Source organism: Colossoma macropomum, unplaced genomic scaffold (genome assembly GCF_904425465.1).
Source record: "Colossoma macropomum unplaced genomic scaffold, Colossoma_macropomum, whole genome shotgun sequence".
Lineage (NCBI taxonomy): Eukaryota > Metazoa > Chordata > Actinopteri > Characiformes > Serrasalmidae > Colossoma > Colossoma macropomum.
Genome location: NW_023494794.1, coordinates 29,966,890 through 29,988,183, shown reverse-complemented (window position 1 = coordinate 29,988,183; position 21,294 = coordinate 29,966,890). Strand labels below are relative to the sequence as shown.

The following is a 21,294-nucleotide window of genomic DNA, read 5'->3' as shown; positions in this document are numbered from 1 at the left end:
AACTCTTCCTCTGTGCTGGTGCTGCGCCGCAGTTCTCCAGCAGGTGGCGATAAGCGCCGCACTGCGCTCACCTTCAGCTCCAGCTGCTGCAGTGAGGAAGCCGGAACATGTACAAGGTGAGAAATGAAACTTTAGACCGTCTGTTTAATAAATCATAACTTATCAATCATATTATTGATCACTCTGCTGTTCGGAGAGCCCTGCGCTGTTTCCATTAAAGCGGTTATAATAAATACGCCCGTTTTTCCTCCGCGCCGGTTCTGCTTTGGGGGAAGTGGAGCAGTGAAGGACACTTTAAACCCTTTATGAGGAAAACAGCTTCACTTTCAGCCCATTTAGTCCTTTTTCAGCTTTATTTAATCCCAGAGGTTTATAAATGGTTATAATGCGAGTTTATGTCCCGCAATTTGGGGGAAATGTAGATTTGAACACGTGCTATGTCAGTTAAAGCGGCTAAATTTGAGTTTTTCTCTTTTTAAAATACAGATATAACTCTGTAAAATATATGGGATGCATTATTAAAGGAACGCTGTGCTGTAAACAAGTTTTCACCCTGTTAATTTTCCTTTTCTAGTATTTTTCCCCTCTAATTTGACACTAATCGGGTTAGCTGCACTTCCCGTCTGTGGCCACCAGATGTCGCCGCTGTGCTTTAAAAATGTACCTATCAGCCTGTAGGCTCGCTGTTTAACTTTCAGGGCTGGGCGATATGGAAAAGACAGTATATCACGATACTTAAAGACAGTTTGACGATTATGATGTGTGTAATGAAACGTGCGGTTGGTCAGTGATCTCAAATTACTTACAATGCACACGATATACTCAGAAAACCATATTATCACGATTACAAAGATAATCACGATAATCACACGATCATTGTATTGCTCATCCCTATTTTACTTACAGGGGCATTCCACCCGTTTTCCAGAATTTCTGCATAGTTCAGTGGTTGAGATGTAAACAGTCATTCAGAGTGATTTGCTGTGAAATGGTTCACTATAAATACCAGGAGCTTTTCCTCTACTGCAGTCAGTGCACTTAAACTTACTGCAGATATGCGTACTTTATAAACATATTCACATACATATTCATAGATTTTTAAAATATTTTTCAGATGACTTGCAGATTGTTTGTGTGCTCTCTATTTTATTAATATATAATATAGTTGAAAGCTTGGACAGCAAAGAAAACAAACAAGCGGATCCTCAAACAAATCGAGCGTCGCCTCTCACTCGAAGCCCAGATGGCCGAACTGAAGCTCTTACTCTGAGTGCTGAGAAGAACCGATTCACTGGAAAAAGAACATTGGGCCTCATTCACCAACCGTTCTTAAGATGAAATCTGAGTCATTTTTGTAAAACACTTTGAATAAATAAATATATTAATATTAATAAATCTTGTCTACAACACAAATATAGACATTTTATTTACCATCCCAAACCTCCACACCAAACCGCTCTGAATGACTTTGTTTACATCTTAATTGTTTAATGATGCAGAAAGAGATCAGTGATAAGGACACCGTGTCTCATCTGTTCATATTCAGTGTGGTAACTTGGCACATCAGTGTGATTGGCTGTGTCTGTTGTGTTTCCATGGCGACGGCGGATGTGGAGCAGGTGGGGGGTGTAGCCGGACTCTCGGGGGCTCTGGGCCTGTGGTCAGCGTCCGTTCTGGCTGCAGAAAGTGAGAAGCCGAGTGAAGGAATCAGCATAGACGAGGTAAAAACTCACACTGACAGTCTGAACTCTGACACTGATCAATAAGAACATCTTTAAAACGGATAAATCAGTTTTCTCCTTCATCAAAAACAGACTTGATTATGTGACTCACTGTCACTCACAAACACGGACTAGACTCAGTCTTACAGGTGGCTGCTACTGTTTAAGTTACACTCTTAAAAAAGATGGTTCTTCCAGGGTTCTTTAGTAAAGGGAATGGTTCTGTTTAGAGCCATGAGTTCTATATAGAACCATTGCATGCTTAAATGGTTCTCTGCCTGGTGAAATGGTTCTTCAGATCAATGGAGAATGTGTTGTACACTATACTGCCAAAAGTATTCACTCACCCATCCAAGTCATTGAATTCAGGTGTTCCAATCACTTCCATGGCCACAGGTGTATAAAACCGAGCACCTAGGCCTGCAGACTGCTTCTACAGACATTAGTGAAAGAATGGGGCTCTCAGGAGCTCAGTGAACTCCAGCGTGGTACCGTGATCGGATGCCACCTGTGCAACAAGTCCAGTCGTGAAACTTCCTCACTACTAAATATTCCACAGTCAACTGTCAGTGGTATTATAACAAAGTGGAAGCGATTGGGAACGACAGCAACTCAGCCACGAAGTGGTCGGCCACGTAAAATGACAGAGCGGGGTCAGCGGATGCTGAGGCGCATAGTGCAATCCGATGGACGAGTCTGGGTTTGGCGGTTGCCAGGAGACGGTACTTGTCTGACTGCATTGTGCCGAGTGTAAAGTTTGGTGGAGGAGGATTATGGTGTGGGGCTGTTTTTCAGGAGTTGGGCTCGGCCCCTTAGTTCCAGTGAAAGGAACTCTTAATGCTTCAGCACCAAGAGATTTTGGACAATTTCATGCTCCCAACTTTGTGGGAACAGTTTGGGGACGGTCCCTTCCTGTTCCAACATGACTGCTGCACAAAGCAGCTCCATAAAGACATGAATGAGCGAGTTTGGTGTGGAAGAACTTGACTGGCCTGCACAGAGTCCTGACCTCAACCTGATAGAACACCTTTGGGATGAATTAGAGTGGAGACTGCGAGCTGGGCCTTCTCGTCCAACATCAGTGTCTGACCTCACAAATGCGCTTCTGGTAGAATGGTCAAAAATTCCCAAAAACACTCCTAACCCTTGTGGAAAGCATTCCCAGAAGAGTTGAAGCTGTTATAGCTGCAAAGGGTGGGCCAACATCTTATTAAACCCTGTGGATTAAGAATGGGATGTCACTCAACTTCATATGCGTGTGAAGGCAGACGAGGGAACACTTTTGGCAGTGTAGTGTATATAGCACCAGAAAGGGTGACATTGCAACAATAGAAGAACACTTTTTGGTGCTACATAGAAAAACCATTTTCAAGAAGGTTCTATAATGCACCATGTACAACACATTCCCCATTAATCTGAAGAACCATTGCACCATGCAAAGAAGCATTTAAGCATGAAAATGGTTCTATATAGAACCATGAGTGCTATATAGAACCATTCCCTTTACCAAAGAACCCTTGAAGAACCATTTTTTTACAGAGTGTATGGTAATGCACTCCAGGCCAGGGTTTTTCAACCACATGTGGGCCCCAAAGTAACATTTGCCAATACAGAGGGGGTCCGGTGGTCCATTGTGGGCCTGTGATGGCACAAAAATTATTGACATTAATTCAGTTCAGAATTCACATATGAAGTTCATGAAGGTTAATTAAAACTGTAAACACACTACCTGAGTTTGGAATCTTCAGCTTTAATTGATTATTTTGATTGTTGGTCTTGAAAATCTAGACTAACAATAAATCGTCTGCTGATAAATCGTTCATCCCTGTGTAAGAGTGCTTGTGCAGTAACTGTAGCATCTCTGTTCTCCAGCTGTCTCTCTACACGACCCCCCCGCAGAATCTACACTATGTGGAGCCAGAGAAAGGGCAGGTGGAAGAGGGTGTGGCCACACTCAGGAAACTGGCAGAACCTTATACCTCCTGGGGACAGGTACACGCACACTCACCTGGGGGACAGGTACACACACAGTCACCTGGGGGACAGGTACACACACACTCCCCTGGGGACAGGTACACACACAGTTACCTGGGGGACAGGCACATGCTCACTCATCTGGGGACAGGTACACGCACACTCATCTGGGGACAGGTACACACGCAGTCACCTGGGGGACAGGCACATGCTCACTCATCTGGGGACAGGTACACGCACACTCCCCTGGGGGACAGGTACACACACACTCACCTGGGGACAGGTACACACACAGTTACCTGGGGGACAGGCACATGCTCACTCATCTGGGGACAGGCACACACACACTCACCTGGGGGACAGGTACACACACAGTTACCTGGGGACAGGCACATGCTCACTCATCTGGGGACAGGTACACGCACACTCATCTGGGGACAGGCACATGCTCACTCACCTGGGGGACAGGCACACACACACTCACCTGGGGGACAGGTACACGCACACTCACCTGGGGGACAGGCACACACACACTCACCTGGGGGACAGGCACACACACACTCACCTGGGGACAGGTACACACACACTCACCTGGGGGACAGGTACACACACACTCACCTGGGGGTCAGGTACACACACACTCACCTGGGGACAGGCACACACACACTCACCTGGGGGACAGGTACACACACACTCACCTGGGGGACAGGCACGCACACACTCACCTGGGGGACAGGTACACACACACTCACCTGGGGACAGGTACACACACAGTCACTTGGGGGACAGGTACACACACACTCACCTGGGGACAGGTACACACACACTCACCTGGGGACAGGTACACACACAGTCACTTGGGGGACAGGTACACACACACTCACCTGGGGGACAGGTACACACACACTCACCTGGGGACAGGTACACACACAGTCACTTGGGGGACAGGTACACGCACACTCACCTGGGGGACAGGTACACACACACTCACCTGGGGGACAGGTACACACACACTCACCTGGGGACAGGCACACACACACTCACCTGGGGACAGGTACACACACACTCACCTGGGGACAGGCACACACACACTCACCTGCAGACAGGTACACACACACTCACCTGGGGACAGGCACACACACACTCACCTGCAGACAGGTACACACACATTCACCTGGGGACATTTACATGCCTACTTACCTGGAGGACAGGTACATGCACACTCACCTGGGGGTGATTTCCATGTGTGGACAGGTGTGAGTCTGTATTTCTTCACTTTTTCCATCAAAAATGATAAAAAGAGCAGAATTTTTTTTTCTGCAAAACAAGACAACAATACTTTACACAACAGTAATTTTTCATCAAATTCAAATGATAATAAAATATCCCGTCTTCTACTTGCAAACATGAATGTGGTCTGGATTGAAAATTTAGAATCTATCGAGTCAGAATTTATTCAGAAAATTCCAGAATGACTTTATTATGGTTAATAACTGACATCTAATATTTTAAGGCAGAAGTTGCTCAGTGTTGAGTTTGGCTCTGCATGGGCTCCTGCTTTCTGATCTGGGATCAGTTTCTTCTGTCTGTCTGATCCTGAATCAGTGCTGCTCATCAGCTTCCTGCACTGCTACCCAAACACGCCTGACCTGGATCTCTGATACACACTAATAAAATCAGACAGCTTCAAATTTATCAGCATTGGGGAAGCATTGATAATGTACATATTGACAAAAACCAACACACAGTCGGCACTAGAGGGCGCTAATGACTCACTTTGAGAATACAGGACCATGACATGAACATATGGAGGCCTCACATACCATCAAGACAACATATATACAGTTTATATAATATCTTTTATAAAAATATTTTTTTCAAGCAAGTTTGAAACATTTTTATTAGTCCATTTATCATGAAAGTTTCATGCAATGTAAACAGTAATATATATATATATATATATATATATATATATATATATATATATATATATATATATGAATATTATATTTTGGATTATGGTATAATTACGTTTTATTTTTAAAAAATTGCTGTTCCAAGCCAACAGTTTCATCAGTCAGTGAAACAGTGTTTAACTAAAACTACTGGAGTTTATTTATTCTTGAACATAAAAGGTTTGATTGGTCATTATTGGTTATTAGAAATTCAGGCTCAGCCCTGAAGCTAAATTGTGTTTCTAGTGAACTTAATCATAGATATGAATACATACATACATACATACATCATCTAAACCGCTTATCCTTCTGGGTCGCGGTGGGGTGCTGGAGCCTATCCCAGCTGACATTGGGCGGAAGGCAGGATACACCCTGGACAGGTCGCCAGTCCATCGCAGGGCTAGATATGAATATGAAAGTTGATTTAGTGAGTGTGTTTTTTTAATCCACCTCCAAAACAGACACTCAGTTTGTAGAGTTTCTCAGAAACAGAGGAATTCCCAGCTGAACACCGACCCCAGAAACCTCCTCTCTGTTTACAGTACAGTTACTGTAAACTTACTGTCCATACCCCGTATGGATCTGTATGTAGTAAATACTGGAGATGTGAGCCGACCCCCACCCACCACCTCTACTCAAAGACACAAGGTCAAGATGTACCCCCCCACCCCCCACCCACCCCAGAACCTGAGTTCTTTAATATTGAGTGTGTTGATATGTATTTTTGTAAATAATACAGACACACAGAGTATAAACATCAATATTAATCTAATTAAGGTCAGACATTCTTACCTGATATTTACTTTATAATGCTGCAGTAAAATCACTGTTTTATGTGCAAACTAGTACAAATTAAACTGATTGAAGTTTAAATTATACTAACTGTTGAAAAATACTATCAGTTTAAATTATATCTGTTTAAATTACTGTCAGTTTAAATTATATTGTCTATTTAAATTATTTTTAGTTTAAAATGTAATATTTATTTAAATTCTATCAGTTTAAATTATATCTGTTAAAATGATTAGCAGTTTAAATTATTGTAATTATTAAAATTATTAGCAGTTTAAATTATACAATCTGTTTAAAAATACCCAGTTTAAATTGTATCTGTTCAAATTACTATCAGTTGAAATTATATCTGTTTAAATTATACTATCTACTTAAATTACTATTAGTTTATAATGTCTATTTAAATTATTGGCTTAAATTATACTATGTACTACTAATACTAATTTTTAACGTGTAACTAAAAAAATATAACAAAAAATATAAAATGTGCTATAACTTTTGCACAGGCCAGAACTTATGTTTTATTTTTTCCCCACTATTTTAAATTCAGTAAACAAACAGTAATTGTGCAGTAAAGTGTGCAGAAAGTTGTCTCTGTAACTTATTTTCACTTAGAACAACAACAAAAACATGGAATTTGACCAGCTGTATCCCGCAGTCAACAAATATGTACATGATAAATATTGGTTATTGGTGTATCAACCCAGAAAAACCATATCAGTGTTTCCCTAATAACAAGAGTAAATTTCACTTTGATACTGAAGTATATTAAAAAGTACATACTTTTGTACTTGAACTCAAGTAAAGAAAACTGTTTCAGAGTATTTCCACTTTGACTCGTTTACAGAAGTTTTGTACTTTGTGACTGATCTTCATCCTTAATCTTAAAGCCCAGTATTGATCTTCTGATTATTAATCGTCTACATGCTGTGATTTACTGATGTTTTAGTGTTTTCTCATTTTATTTTCAATCTCTTGGTCGTGGTTTTGCTGTGCCTGGTCCTCTGATGGTCGACTGTCAGCAAACGACCGACACGGCCAAAGAGAAAGTTCAGGTACACAAACACGCCTCACCTGCTCTGCTGCTCTGCTGCTCTGTTGCTCTGCTGCTCTGTTGCTCTGCTGCTCTGTTGCTCTGCTGCTCTGCTGCTGTGCTGCTTTCTGCCCTCATTACTGTTTTCTGTTGAGTTTTTCTGCATAAAAACTTTTCTGGCTGTTTGTCCAGGTGGGTCAGTTCACCTCAGGCCACCAGACTGACCATCTCAGATTTCCTTCATACTTTCAGGAAATTATGTCATCATATCCAAAAGATAGTACGCCAAATTTTAGACTTGTATCTTTATTAGATTTTGAGATATAAAACCTTTTATAAGTTGGCGTGACTAAAATTTTTACTTTAATTTGTTTTCTATATAAAAGATGCAAAATTTAAAAAGGCATAACTTTTGACCCGTTCATGCTACATGCGTGAAATTTACAGAGATTATTTCTTAAACATATTAAGCAAATCTGAGATGGTTTTATGGGAGAGAATTGTCTGAAATCTGCTGATTTGAAACAAATTGACCCAAATGTTAAAGCCGGATTTATGCAGAATTCAAGCTGAAGTTTCCCTGAGACTGAAGCAACTTCCTGTGTCAGTTCCAGGCTTGTGTTCCTCTCAGAGGAAGTACACAGTGTGACTTCTTACCTCCTGAGAGCTGAACAGTGAGTTTAGGGCAGAAATGGATTAAAGTCGTTCAGAGAAAACTCAGATTCCCTCAGATGTCATGCAGAAGGAACCAGTTACAGCATTCAGGCACTTTTTATTTTTGTTATTTAAGAAACTTCCATTGCAAATATATTTTGGGTGAGTTATGCGGCAAAAACATTATATTACGATACTTGAAGACGTTTTTATGTATTTATATATTATTTATTATTTATTACTTATTTCATTACATATTTAGTCTTTCGTCTTTTTTAGTAATTTGGAACAGACAAAATACTGTATTGCCGCATATAACAACACTTAAAAAAATATTAACAATAATACCATATTATTGTAATATTAATTGTAATTATATTTTATCATACGTTATGATATCAATTAGTAGTAGTAGTAATAATAATAATAATAATAAAAAAATTATTAATAAAATATTAATAAAACATTTTATAAAAATAATAATATTAAACGTACAACTGCTGCGATTTTTTGTTCAATGTTTTAAAAACTGCACTAAATCTAATTAAACAGGCCTAATTGTGCTCACTTTATAATGAAACGTGCTCAGTCTGTGATCTTCAAGCACTGATGATATACTCAGAAAAAAGTATTGTGACATAATTTATCACGATAACGATAAAATATCATCATATCAGCCCAGCATGAGCACATGTTCACTTCACATTTACACACATAATAATTTTTCATTTTGTGCCTAATTTTGTATTTTAATTTATACTTTGTGCTCATAAACATAATTAAAGACATGTCCAAAAATGATATTGGCAGGAAAAACGTACTCATTATTAATGCTGCAGAAATCAAAATAAAAGTATTCTTATTATTCCTGAATGAAATGGAAAAAGCCTTCAGTGTCACGATTGGTGTTTAATTGACCTGAAGCTGCATTAAGTTGCATCTGATTGGCTCATTGTCAGTCCTGCTCTGTCACTGATTGGCTGAGAGAAGAGTTGCTGATCTTTGCTTGTAGTGGTTTATGATTGTAGAACATGTGACGGAGCCACTAATATCAGCTCTTTGTGTCCCAGTTTACGAGCTCAGGATCTGTGTTTGTTTTATTGTTTATGGTGTTGGAGGGTAAATTTGCTATGAATTTCCTCTGAAAAGTTGATGTTTAAGCTGAGTCGTCCTGCGTCTCTCAGACTTTATGGTTTAAACTGAACCACTTTCTGACACTGAATGATAAATCTGACCTGATAAACCTTTGGAATAATAAACCGTTTGACCTTCCTGTTCTGGAGGAAAGCAGGACGTCTCAACTGGAATTAAGATCTCTGTATATGAGTTATTCCACGTTAACTCTCCCAGTACCTGGCAGGTCGTGTCATAAAATAATATGAAAAAATTCAAGAAAAAAAATTCTTTCAAATACGTAGAAGTGTGCAGAAATTCAAAATTCTGCTCCAGTTTGTTTCTCCTATCAGGTTATGAAATCCAGAGTTTAACTATTTACCAAACGACTGATCTGAGCTGAAATATTAACCGGGCTTAATTTCAACATTGACAGTAATATTTCATTTAAAATTTTTAAAGTTTTAAAGTTTAATGTGTATAAATTCCTACAGTATGTTAATTTTTCGATTTTATACTTTTTGTCAATTTTGCAAAATAATTTTAAACATTGAAAAACTGAAACACAAATATTGACCTGTCATGTGCATTTATGAATATGAATTCAGATGATTTAAAGTGAAATATTCTTCATGTTGCATTTACATTAATTCATAATTCAGCTCTGATTGGTCATTCTGTAAACAGTAAAATTCAGTATTTAATGTGCGATTTAGAACCTGCTGAGGTTAATTTTAAATTCATAACTAAAAAACTATTTGGAGCACAGTTTTGAAATTTTGCATGGTTGCATGAATTAAATAGAGATTTTTCCTGAATTTTTCTTGAATTTTGTGAAGTCCACAGTGGCCTGGCAGGCTGTCGGTGAGTTGGTGTGGAATGTCCCATTTCAGTGTTTTTGAGGTTACACTGAGTTTTTTTGGCTTTGTCTAAAAGAGTTTGGCCTCATTTTTCTGTTTTCCCTTTGAAACCAGGGCGTGTACGGAGCGGTCAAACCTAAAGTGGACAGTGCAGTTCAGTTTGGACAAGGTGAGGAAAAACACGCACTGAATTAGAGAAAAAACACTTAAAATACATTATTAACACCTAGAATACTTCATAATTTAAAAAGTGGTGGTAAAATCTTGAGACAGATATCTTGACAAAAATATTGTATATAAATAATTATGATTTTATTTACAGTTATAATTATAATTATTATATAATTATATAATACATTATATTACAATATATAGTAGCTCAAAATGCTTATTAAATATTGAGTAAGACATTGAAGAATTTTTTTGATGTGTAGTTTATAAGATTTACATTGTATAAGTTTTTACGATCTTAATATTTTCTTTTTGCCGGTAAAGAAATGATTCTAATATGATGTGAATTTATAATAAAATTAATATCCAGAATTAAGTTCTGATAAAATGATTATATTTGTATTAAAATTATATAATGAAAATAATATAATATAATATAATATAATCGAAAAAGACATTTAAAATATGAGAATGCCTCATATTTTAAAAGTGGTGATCAAATCAAGCAAAAAAATGTATAAAGAAATGACTATAAGTAGATAATTACAGTGTATTATGTGTCTTTTAATAACTTACTGAACTTCCCAAAAATTAGAAATATTGAATGTTGAATTTCAAAATACTTTCTGGTGTCCAGCTTACAGTTTTTACGCCTATGTTTTATGAGTTATTATAGAATAAAGTAACAGCGATTATTAGTAAAACCTTTAAACAGGAGTGTTTATCAGGACGTCTTTGATGTTGTGATAAACAGACTTGCTGCTGTAGAGGAACAGCTGTAGGAGCCGGTTCTGTAGATCAGCACTGCAGGGTTACTGATGGACAACAATTCAGAGCTTTGGATTCTGTTTCACTTTAATGTTCTAGACTCTTACACATACCTGAAGAACCCTCCGTCGGAGTTCTACCCCAGAGCCGGAGTGATCGGCTTCGCTGGAATCCTCGGACTCTTCCTGGCGAGAGGTAACGTTACACTTAAAGCCCAGTGAGCTTTAAAACGGTGATGCAGTTATTAAAGCAGAGACATGTACAGAACTATCAGTGTTCATTTTCATAGCTGTGCTGATGATGCAGTTATATTTCATTCTCATCATGAACTCCAGATAAGAAAACAGCATCACACAAACATCCTAACTAAACCAAACCTCCTAAATCCTGTCCTAACTTTAGGATGAACCCCAACAGGGTCCTCACTTCTGTTTAAGGTCCGTTTCTATGGTTTTTAGGCAGCTGAGTCAGCAGCATAGTTCACTACCAGCATAATGAGCTCCATTTATCTCTACTGTAAAACGCTGCTTTCACTGTGAGATGATTTTCTTTTCTAACTCTGCGTTTTAAAGATCTCAGACGCTGCAGACTCGATCTCCACCGCCCCTCTGATCACCTTCGTGTGTTAATGTTGATGATGAAATATTACAGTGATGGTGGTGAATAATGAGGAGACGGAGCTGAACGTGTGTCTGTTTATTAGGAGGAGTAACGTTAGCGCGCTCGGCTAAAGCGTTTGGGAAATGGAGACTGAAACTGGGGAGCGGCGACGCTCTGATAAACAGCAGGGGGCGCTCTCACATTAATAACTGTTATTAAATTTTAATAACGTTGACCAACTCTTAGGTTATAACACATTGTTTAACGCTTTGTTTACGTCGATGGCTGTGTAGCTGTGTCTCATTCTTTACGCTATTTTGGTAACGTGTTTACGTTTCAGCTGTGCGTTTATCGTCGGTTGTTTGGTAACAGATAACAATTGATATTGACCTCAGTCGAGTAGTTTAGGATTAGATAAGATGCTGAAAAGCACGAAGACCACAAAGTGCACTCAAATTTGGTTTGTCAGAATCCAGAATTCCTCATATTTGAAAAGGTTGTGATCAAATCTCAGGCAGAGAACTTACAGTACTACAAATAGGTAATTACAGTGTCCTGTATCTTCTAATCCTACAGTTTAATCATGACAAAACTGAGATACTGATTCTTGATTCTGAAGTTTATGGGAAGCCTTTTTGTATTTACCTTTTTTATTTTAATTAATGCTGTCTTTTTTTCTGTTGCTGTTACTGTACAGTATCTGTATTAGAAGAAAATCACTAAAATATCTTCTATGACTGTTATGCTTTATCAGCTGTCTTTAAAGCACTGTGAGCTGCTACTGAGATAAAAAGTGCTCTATAAATAAAAGTATTATTATTATTATTATTTTATTTATACAGCTGCAAATAATAAATACTGTAAGTGCTGATGACACACCAGAAGTTCATGAAGTGTTGGGGGTTATATTTTATATTTTAGCTGCAGCGACAGTGAGCTGGACTTTCTGGACTCACACGAACATTTTAAACTCTTAGTCTCTAAACAGCTCCACTCAGCCTGACACTGTTTATCTGATTCTAGTTAACTTTCTGTGTGATTTTAGTGTTTTAATTATCATTTCACTCTCATTGTTCCATTTACTGATTTTATTATTGCCAAGTTATTGTTTTACATCATCTATTCCTTTATTTATTTATGTTTTTACTTATCTGATTAAGTTACTATATTTTTGCAATTTTAATTTTTTTTATTTACTTTTTTACTATTAAATTTCATATTTTGATTATTATTACTTTTTTAGCATTTGGTATGTGTTTACAATCCAATTTTTCGATCCCTGTTTTCTGTATTGGCTGGGCTACACTGTAATTGAGGGTCCCCCTCAGTGTATGTGTTTAAATAAAGGTTGATTGATTGATTGATTGATTGATTATATTGATTGATATTGGTCTCTTAAAGCAGTGTGCTGTGTTTAGCTGTGTACTTTTGTACCTTTTTTTACAGAAACATTATGTGTGACAGTGTTTGCTGTGTAATGTTTTCTGTTCTGCTGTTTGTTTTGGGTCAGTTAGCTGTAGATGACCGTGTCCATATGTTCCTCCAGGTTCCAGGCTGAAGAAGCTGGTCTATCCCACAGGTCTGATGGCTGTAGGCGCCTCCCTGTACTACCCACAGCAAGCAGCCACCATCGCTAAGGTAGGAAGCGTTTCAGTGCTGAGTGTTGAGTCAGTGGGGCGTTTTTATTTAAACCGGACTGAACCGGTGAGTTACGTACACAGAGCTCATCATACGGCTCCTCATACCCTCACACTCAGACCCAGTGTGTGAAAACATGACTCCACATGTAAAAAAGGCAAGCAGTGACCAAAATGCTGTGTGTTTGTCTTAAAGAGCTCAAATTCTACATTTTTATTATTCTTTATTTTTAATCCCTGAACTTTACTCATGACATTTGTGTGGTTTTGTGAGCCAAAAACAGTCATAATTCAGCTCTACATGACCGTTTTCCAACCCATCTTTATCCTGAAGTATTAAACAGACTGTGCCTTTAAAGACCGATATATGTAAATAAGATCTGTTCTGATTGGCTGCCCTGAATTGAGCTGAACTCCTCAGCTTTCCTCTCTTCAGTCTAAAATTCAGCACTCAGTATCTACTAAATCAGCTTCTCATTAGGAGAGTCAGAAACAGATGATCTGATCACTTTAATGCGCCGAAGCCTTTGTGGTCGTTTGGGCCGACAGCTGTAAACGTTTTTGAACCCCTGATGCAGAGAAAGGACTGATTATTCTGTTTATTCTGGTTTTGTTGATATTCAATAATAATTCAGCTTCCAGTTTCCTCAGACGGAGGCATCGCTCTCAGCTGGTCTCCACACAATTTCCGAGTCCACCTCACCCTGAGACCGAGACAAGACCGAGGATCATGTGCCTGTAAACAGCTTTTTGATCAGACTTAACGAAAAATGGCGGTTATTTTTTAGAATAGTGTGTAAATGTGTGTGTAAAGTTCACTCCAGTTACATTATAACACAAGTACACTAGCAACATCCAATTAACCACCTGGGATACCATAGCAACTGCTTAGCAACATCCTAGCAACTACCTGGACTGCTATGGCAAAAACTTAGTAACCCCCAAGAAACCACCTGGGATAGCATAACAACCACCTACCAACAACTTAGCAACCATCTGGAATACAATAGCAACCCTTAGGCCCAGTCCCATTTCATATTTTTACCCCTGTCCCTTGTTTTCGAGTGTCTCTTTATACCTTGGAGCTGAGTTATTACAGGGTGGTGATAGCAAAACAAACCCTATTACAGCTGAAATCCTCCCTCTGAAATGGGATCCTCAAATAAAAAGAGCATCACTTCATTATCAGCTACCAGCACTGCTCTGTAGGCGACCCTGCCAGTCTGCAGTGACAGCAGAGGAGGGTAAAGTTCAGCTCCTCACTGCTGGGCTTTAGTTACATTTAGGGCATCATATGATCTTCAAAGAGGGGGGGGATTATTTATTATCACCCACCCTTAATTCTTCAGTGATATGAAGCTGAAGTCAGATATTCACCAGCTTCTTGTTTGAATTTACCCGTTCCACCTTAAATGGAGCAGCAGTTCTGGCATATAAGGCGCTGGAATGTAACTGCTGCACTATTTAAGGTGGAACGGGTAAATTAGCTACTGAGAAGTCAGCACTACTAGTGACTTCTTTTAATTTGGTGGAAGGAACTGCGAACATCAAATGACGGCGATGTGGAACTACATCCATATCGTACAGCACAAATACACATCCACACTGTTCCTTGGAACTCCTGCTGTGTTCACACACAGCCGCGCTGACCCGCAGGAACAGCGTGTGTCTGAGTTCCTGCTGAGTGTTTATTATTAACCTTTATTCCGTTATTAACCCAGCGGGCTGAGGGAGGAACGCTCAGGGCGCTCTCACCAACTATCCACCTGATCAGATTACAGCAGGAGATTAAACACTTCCTCTTTCTCACACTGACCCCCCTTTCTCACACTGACCCCCCCCCCACACCCCCCACTCAAAAGAGCAGAGACAGTTTCCCCTTCAGCACCACTGTTTCCCACAGATAACCGCCTTTTTCAGCACAGTGGACTTTAACCCTTATTATTACCGCTGATTCCCAGTGCTGTTTAAATCTAGTTACACACATGAAGGAGAATTCCACCAGTTTTTAGAAATGTATGCCTAACGTCAGCGTGTGAGATGTAAACAGAGTGATTCAGAGTGGTTTGGTGTGAAATGGTTCAGATGTCTTTACAGTGGTGGTGATAGGAACCAGGGGTCGCCATGACTACAACACAGATATAGACATTTTATTTACTATCCAGAACCACCAGTAAACCTACAGAGTCTTCTGAGTTTATATGGAATGTTGATGATGGAAAATAGTGGAAAATCTGAAATAATAAGTTTTCTTTGGGGACTATTTTGCCTCACAGCGCCTTGCATGTATCCCTCCACCATGAATGGAGTTTAAGTTCTCTAAACTATCATAAAACAGTGTCTCAGTCATCAGGCAGTGAATTCATAACCATTTCATGTAGGAACTTTCTGTGAGGAGCTTTTAGAGGTGGACGTCTGGTTCCTATCACCACCACTGTGAACAGTTCTGACTCGGTAAGTTTCTCTAGAACAGAGCGTTTCACACCAAACCACTCTGAACCACTCTGAACCACTCTGTTTACATCTTAACCAGTGAAATATGCAGAAATTTTGAAAAACTCGTGGAGTTCCCCTTTAACTACAATGAAGCTTATTGAATTAGAAGAGATTTTGTGAAGAAAGTGCAGCTTAAGCAGTTCCCAGGTGTTTGCTAGGGTGTTGCTAAGTGTTTGCGGTGGTGTCCCAGGTGGCTGCTAAGCTGTTGCTAGGTAGTTGCTGTGGTGTTCTATGAGCTTGCTGAGGTATTGCTAGGTGGTTGCCAGGGTGTGGCTAGGTGGTATTGTGGTGTTCCAGGTGTTTGCTAGGGTGTTGCTACGTGGTACTGTGATGTTCTAGGTGGTTGCTAAGGTGCTGCTATGGTTCACAATGCGCAGTTACTATTAATATATAATGAATAACAATAAAGTAACACATTGCGATCACTAACAACATCTACACTCAGCAGGTTCCATCCTTTCTCTTTGTTTAAATGTCAGAAAATTATAAAAGCACCACAGTTTTGACACCAAAATAAACAAAACTGCAACCATTTTCCATCCAATTCAAATCCTGTGAAGTACGTCCTCCTCTGCGTACAGACGCTGACGTGTTTGGGTTGAATGTTTAATCTGCACTTTCCACAGTTTCTCCACTCGTTTTGATGAACTGTGAGTCAAATGTCTCATTGAACTGCAGTGTGATTTTCACTGCGACTGCTGAGGGTCAAAGTCTGACTCGAGTCCACGTTTCTCCTGTCTTCCTGCTCACTGTGCCCTCCTGTGGTAAAGTGACCCTCACTGTGAGAGTCTCTATAAATAAAGAGAGTTTTTCCTTTTCCTGCCGCACCTGTTCAGGTGTGGCCTCACACACAGCGGCCGTCTGATGCTCTTTTTAGTGCGAGCGCTGACTGATTGATTGATTATATGCTGAAAAAGCAGCAGCAGGGGTTTGAAGAGCAGCCGCCCAGGACGGTGAGTCAGAGGTCACCACTGGGTGGGACTGTATGGAGGTGATGTGTAAAGCCGAATTTCCTTCTAAAAATAATTCAAAGCCCACTTTTTATTAGATTTTGAGTTAAAACAGCGATTCATGTTCCAGCTTCACGGAAAAAGCAGAAAACATTTAAAGGGCCTGTCGGCTGCGTTTTCTCTGTATTTTATTCTCCCCAGTTTTGGAAACTCGTTTATTTTTCTTCGCCTTTCTTCTTCTTTGTGCGAGTGAATTATCTGATATCTGATCTCACAAACATCTTTTTTTTGTGAACAATTTTTTTATTTTCAATACTAAACAAAAACAAAATGTACAATGACAACATAGATACAAATAAATGCTTTCCCCCCTGAATTCCCTTCCTCCACCCCCAATCTCCCATCCGCCCACCCCCAGTTGGAAAACCAACACAATTAACACAGAAACAAAAGATAAACACCATAAATCTACAATAACTTAGTATATGTGTCCATACATAGGCACATGCACTTGTATGCATGCATACCCGTTCTGACACACACAAAATAAATAAATAAAATAAATAAATAATGAACTAAAATAAATAAATAAATAAATTTTGCTGGAGCTAACAGTGTGAAAACAAAGACAATAATCTGCTGTCCTGTCTTTGCGTGCATTACAGTATGAGTACTCTATATCCCTAATTTACCATTCTCAAACCCTTTACTCATACATTAAGTAATCCACTAATGTTACTAGCCAGATTCTCCCATATTTGGATTGTTGGAGCCTTAGCGTTGTGAATTCTAGCAGTAGAAAGCTCCATCATAACTATATCATAAAAATAAAATAACCACTTTCTACTATGCAACATATAAGGGGGCATCCAACGCTGAACTGTCAGTTTTTTTGCTGCGGTCAAACCAGCAAACATAATTTTCCTCTGTTTCTCATTGAGCTGTAGTTGTGAATCGTCATTGGTTGAAGGGGAATGACCTTTCCTATAAGTTTAGAAAGTATAGAAGTCACCCTCTTCCAAAATGAATAGACCCCTGGACAGTCCCACCTCATATGTTTCAAAGAACCAGGTACCCCTAAAGAGCACAACTCACATTTAGAATTTGACGTCAGTTTAGCATGAAATCTTGATAGTGGTGTCCAGTTTGCCCTATGAGAGCTTAAAGTGAATCAGTTGATTAGGGTTTTTTGATGCCTTAAAGATATTTCTCCAAGCCACCTCCCAATCCACTGACCCAGCCTCAATTACCAAATCCTTTCCCCACTGATTTTGTATACCAAGACCAGAATCATATATTCCTTGCAGCCATGAGTATATATATGAAACAAAGCCCTTAGAAGGGCACTTTAGTATCTGTTCTATAACTGGATGAGTTACCAGTCCTGATCTCCAAGGAACCCCATATGCTCAGGATCTCACAAACATCTTCTGAAACGTCTACTTGTACTTACTGACTGTTCTGACTGGAGATTAAATCTGATTGTCCTGCAGAGCTCGGGTGATGCGCTGTACGACTGGGCCCTGCAGGCTTACGTAGCTGCAGAGAAGCTCACTAAAGGCAAACCTGCACCTGCACCGAAGGTACGTTCACACCTGCTTAGCCTCTACGCTTACATCTCATTTACATTTCCACTCAACCTGCTTTGCATAAACACAAATCTCTGCTCGAAAAGGAGAAGCTGAGATCACTGGATAACATTTACTCAGTGAAATGTGTCCAAAAGTATCTGGACAGCCTCTCTAGTGAGAGGAATTTATTCAGAAATTAGTCAAATATGTAAATATTGCATACTTAATTATTTTTAACACTTTTTTGTTTGAAGTAGGTTTATTATTATTATTATTTTTATTATTATTATTATTATTATTATTATACCTGAAACTGTTTATTTGGTTTTCACAATTATTGTCTGTTTCATTATTTTATCTATTCTATTTTTTCCCATTTATTTGTTTATTATTCTTATTCTTGTTTTAATCATGGTTATTTAATTATTTGTCATTTTAATTAATTTTAGTTCCCTTTTTTGATCTTGTTCTCTTTTGTTTTACATTTTTTGTTTTCCTTTTACATTTTAATTATTATTTTTTAATTATTACTTTACATTTTCCACTGTTTTTACGTATTTTATTATTATTGTTTAATTTTTATACTTACTTTGAGTCATTTTTATTATTAAATTGACCTTTATTATTTGATGTTCTTGCACATTAAATAAATAAAGTTTGATTAATTGATTATATTTTTTACTTTTTTGCTTCCTGTATTGGTCCATTTAGATTTTTCCCCCATTCTAGACACGCCTCTCCCTCAGGTTTACATTCCATTTATATTTTCATAATTTAAAATCTTTTTGTTTTCTAATCCATTGTTGAAATGGAAAAGTTTTATTATAAAATTAGCATATTGCTATAAATAATATGATATCTGACATCAGAGAGTTTTTGTTATTTTCTAGGCGCATCTGTCCCCAAATTATATAATCTTAAAATAATAAATAAATTAAATAAAAAATAAAACCATAGAAAAGGTGGAAGTGCAGTTTCTGCATGTGCTGTATTGTAATATTAATGCTGTATTTTCACTATAATACTACATATTTTTTGTAATTCTGTTATAAAAATAAATGCAATAGAAATAAAAACATAGATTGGAAAGCAGCCAAAGTGACCTCAAGTGACCTTTCGTTGTTTCCCGCAGACGGAGAAGGCCGAGGAGAAGCCGTCCAGCGGAGAGACCACAGCTTAGGTACAGAACAACAACATCTTCAGCAAAAACAGGATGAAAACAGCAAAACATGAGCTCCTCCACAGCAGGACGTTACATCACTGCCCGCTCAGATAAACAGCGGGTTTAGATCGCTCTCGCGTAGCTGCACGCCTGGTCACTCAGGTTCTGCTTTAGAACAAACTGGCCCTTACGAGTCTCCGCAGAACCGCTTTATGTAACTCCAGGTGGAGAACAGAACACTTACTGAGTCATATGAGCGAATAGTGAGTGATCAGGTTCATATTTGGCCTTTAAAGCGGTAGTTTAATCAAATGAACCCCATTTTACCCCAAATGTAGTCAGTCAGCCGGCATGTTTGGTGTAAAGTTTGCTTCGTTTGTTTTAGTGCTGGAGCTATGAGGCTAATGTAGCTAACAAGTAATGAAAGCTTATAGCCCACCAATTAGCATGGCGCTAACAGCATGCCTAAATTATCAGACATTCGCCTTGAACAAGTTGGTGAGGTTGAATCCCTATTAAGTAGCTTCTTATTCAAATTTTCCACTCCACCTTAAATATTGCTGCAGTTACATTGTAATAGCTGCACCATTTAAGGTGGAACGGAAAATTAAAATATATTGTTAGCCAATTTCCATGTTTATAGGATAAGATTTTAAACTGAATAAGATTTTAAGGTTGGCCTTTAAAGCGGTAGTTCAAATCAAATTTATCTCTTTAACCCAAATGTAGTCAGTCAGCTGGCATGTTTGGTGTAAAGTTTGCTTCTTTCGTTTTAGCGCTGAAGCTACGAGGCTAATGCAGCTAACATGTAATGAAAGCTTATAGCCCACCAATTAGCATGGTGCTAACAGCATGCCTTAATCATCAGACACTCACCTCAAAGTTGTTGGCGTTCTGTTCACCAGCTTCCTATTCAGATTTTCCATTCCACCTTAAATGATGCTGTACATTGTACCTGCTGCACCACTTAAGGTGGAACAGGAAATTCAAGTGTATTTTTAGCCAGTTTCCATGTTTACAGATAACAGTGAGTCATACAGAGTCAGAAACCCCCTGATCAAGTCTGTTAGAGATGCATAACAGTCTGACGTGGCTTAACGTGAGCTAACGATGCTAATTGGCTGGTTAAACGCTTCCATTACCTGTTAGCAATATTAGCCTCGTAGCTCCAGCGCTAAAACTAAAGAAGAACACACCAAACATTCCTTCCTCTCTGTGGAGGATCTGAATGAGAAGAATCTTCTCTCTTTTTTTTTGCAGGTATTGCGTCCGTCTGGGGTTGCCATGACGATGGTGTAGTGTTACCTGTGAGCTCAGGTGTGGCGGGTTGCATAACCCCCCTCCCCCTCTCTTTTTCCATCCATCTCTCTCTCTCTCTCTTGCTCGCTTCCTTCGGCGCGCCCTTTGTCCTGCTTTTGCACTAGCCTCCTCACCTGTCACTCACAGCAGAAGGGGGCGTGGCCTGTGTGACACGTTTTAAACTACTGCAGGGGTATTTTAATGTATATTTATGTACAAACCAAAATAAATATGATCTAGATTCAATTATGATTGCGATGTTTTTTTTGTGGAAGGACTGGATATCGATGAGGGTTTCAGGTCATTAGTTTAAACAGTGTATTAGTAGATTAATTAGTCTGATGACTATTTGATTAATCAGCTAATCTGTGATGCAGCAAAACGAAGCCGTTTTTTAAAAGAGAGTTTTTCTGCAAAGTGTTAATGCGCAGTTACTTGATTAAACTCGTTGTAAAGTCTGACACCGTGACTCGTCAGGCCTTAATTGACTCGTTAGGACTGGTTAGGAATTGTCAGCTGATGGTGATTCCAGAGTGCA

At 39.0% G+C, this 21,294-nt stretch overlaps 1 protein-coding gene across 2 annotated transcripts; it reads left to right on the top strand.

Annotated features, from left to right (window-relative positions):
• The first annotated feature begins 32 nt into the window (after positions 1-32).
• apooa (apolipoprotein O, a) lies at positions 33-21,002 on the top strand. Of its 2 annotated transcripts, XM_036580849.1 has the most exons (10): positions 33-116; positions 1,620-1,721; positions 3,594-3,713; positions 7,465-7,497; positions 10,217-10,271; positions 11,141-11,236; positions 13,188-13,279; positions 18,218-18,307; positions 19,428-19,475; positions 20,718-21,002. In XM_036580849.1, the coding sequence occupies exons 1-9, from the start codon at positions 108-110 to the stop codon at positions 19,473-19,475; spliced, it is 645 nt and encodes a 214-aa protein (XP_036436742.1). In that variant the 5' UTR covers positions 33-107; the 3' UTR covers positions 20,718-21,002. The 2 variants fall into 2 exon arrangements, with proteins under 2 accessions (XP_036436742.1, XP_036436743.1); XM_036580850.1 differs by lacking the exon at positions 7,465-7,497.
• The last annotated feature ends 292 nt before the right edge of the window (positions 21,003-21,294 follow it).

Coding starts and splice junctions, on each gene's coding strand:
- apooa (XM_036580849.1), top strand. Junction 11,237..13,187: donor CGGACTCTTCCTGGCGAGAG/GTAACGTTACAC, acceptor ATGTTCCTCCAG/GTTCCAGGCTGAAGAAGCTG. Junction 13,280..18,217: donor AAGCAGCCACCATCGCTAAG/GTAGGAAGCGTT, acceptor ATTGTCCTGCAG/AGCTCGGGTGATGCGCTGTA.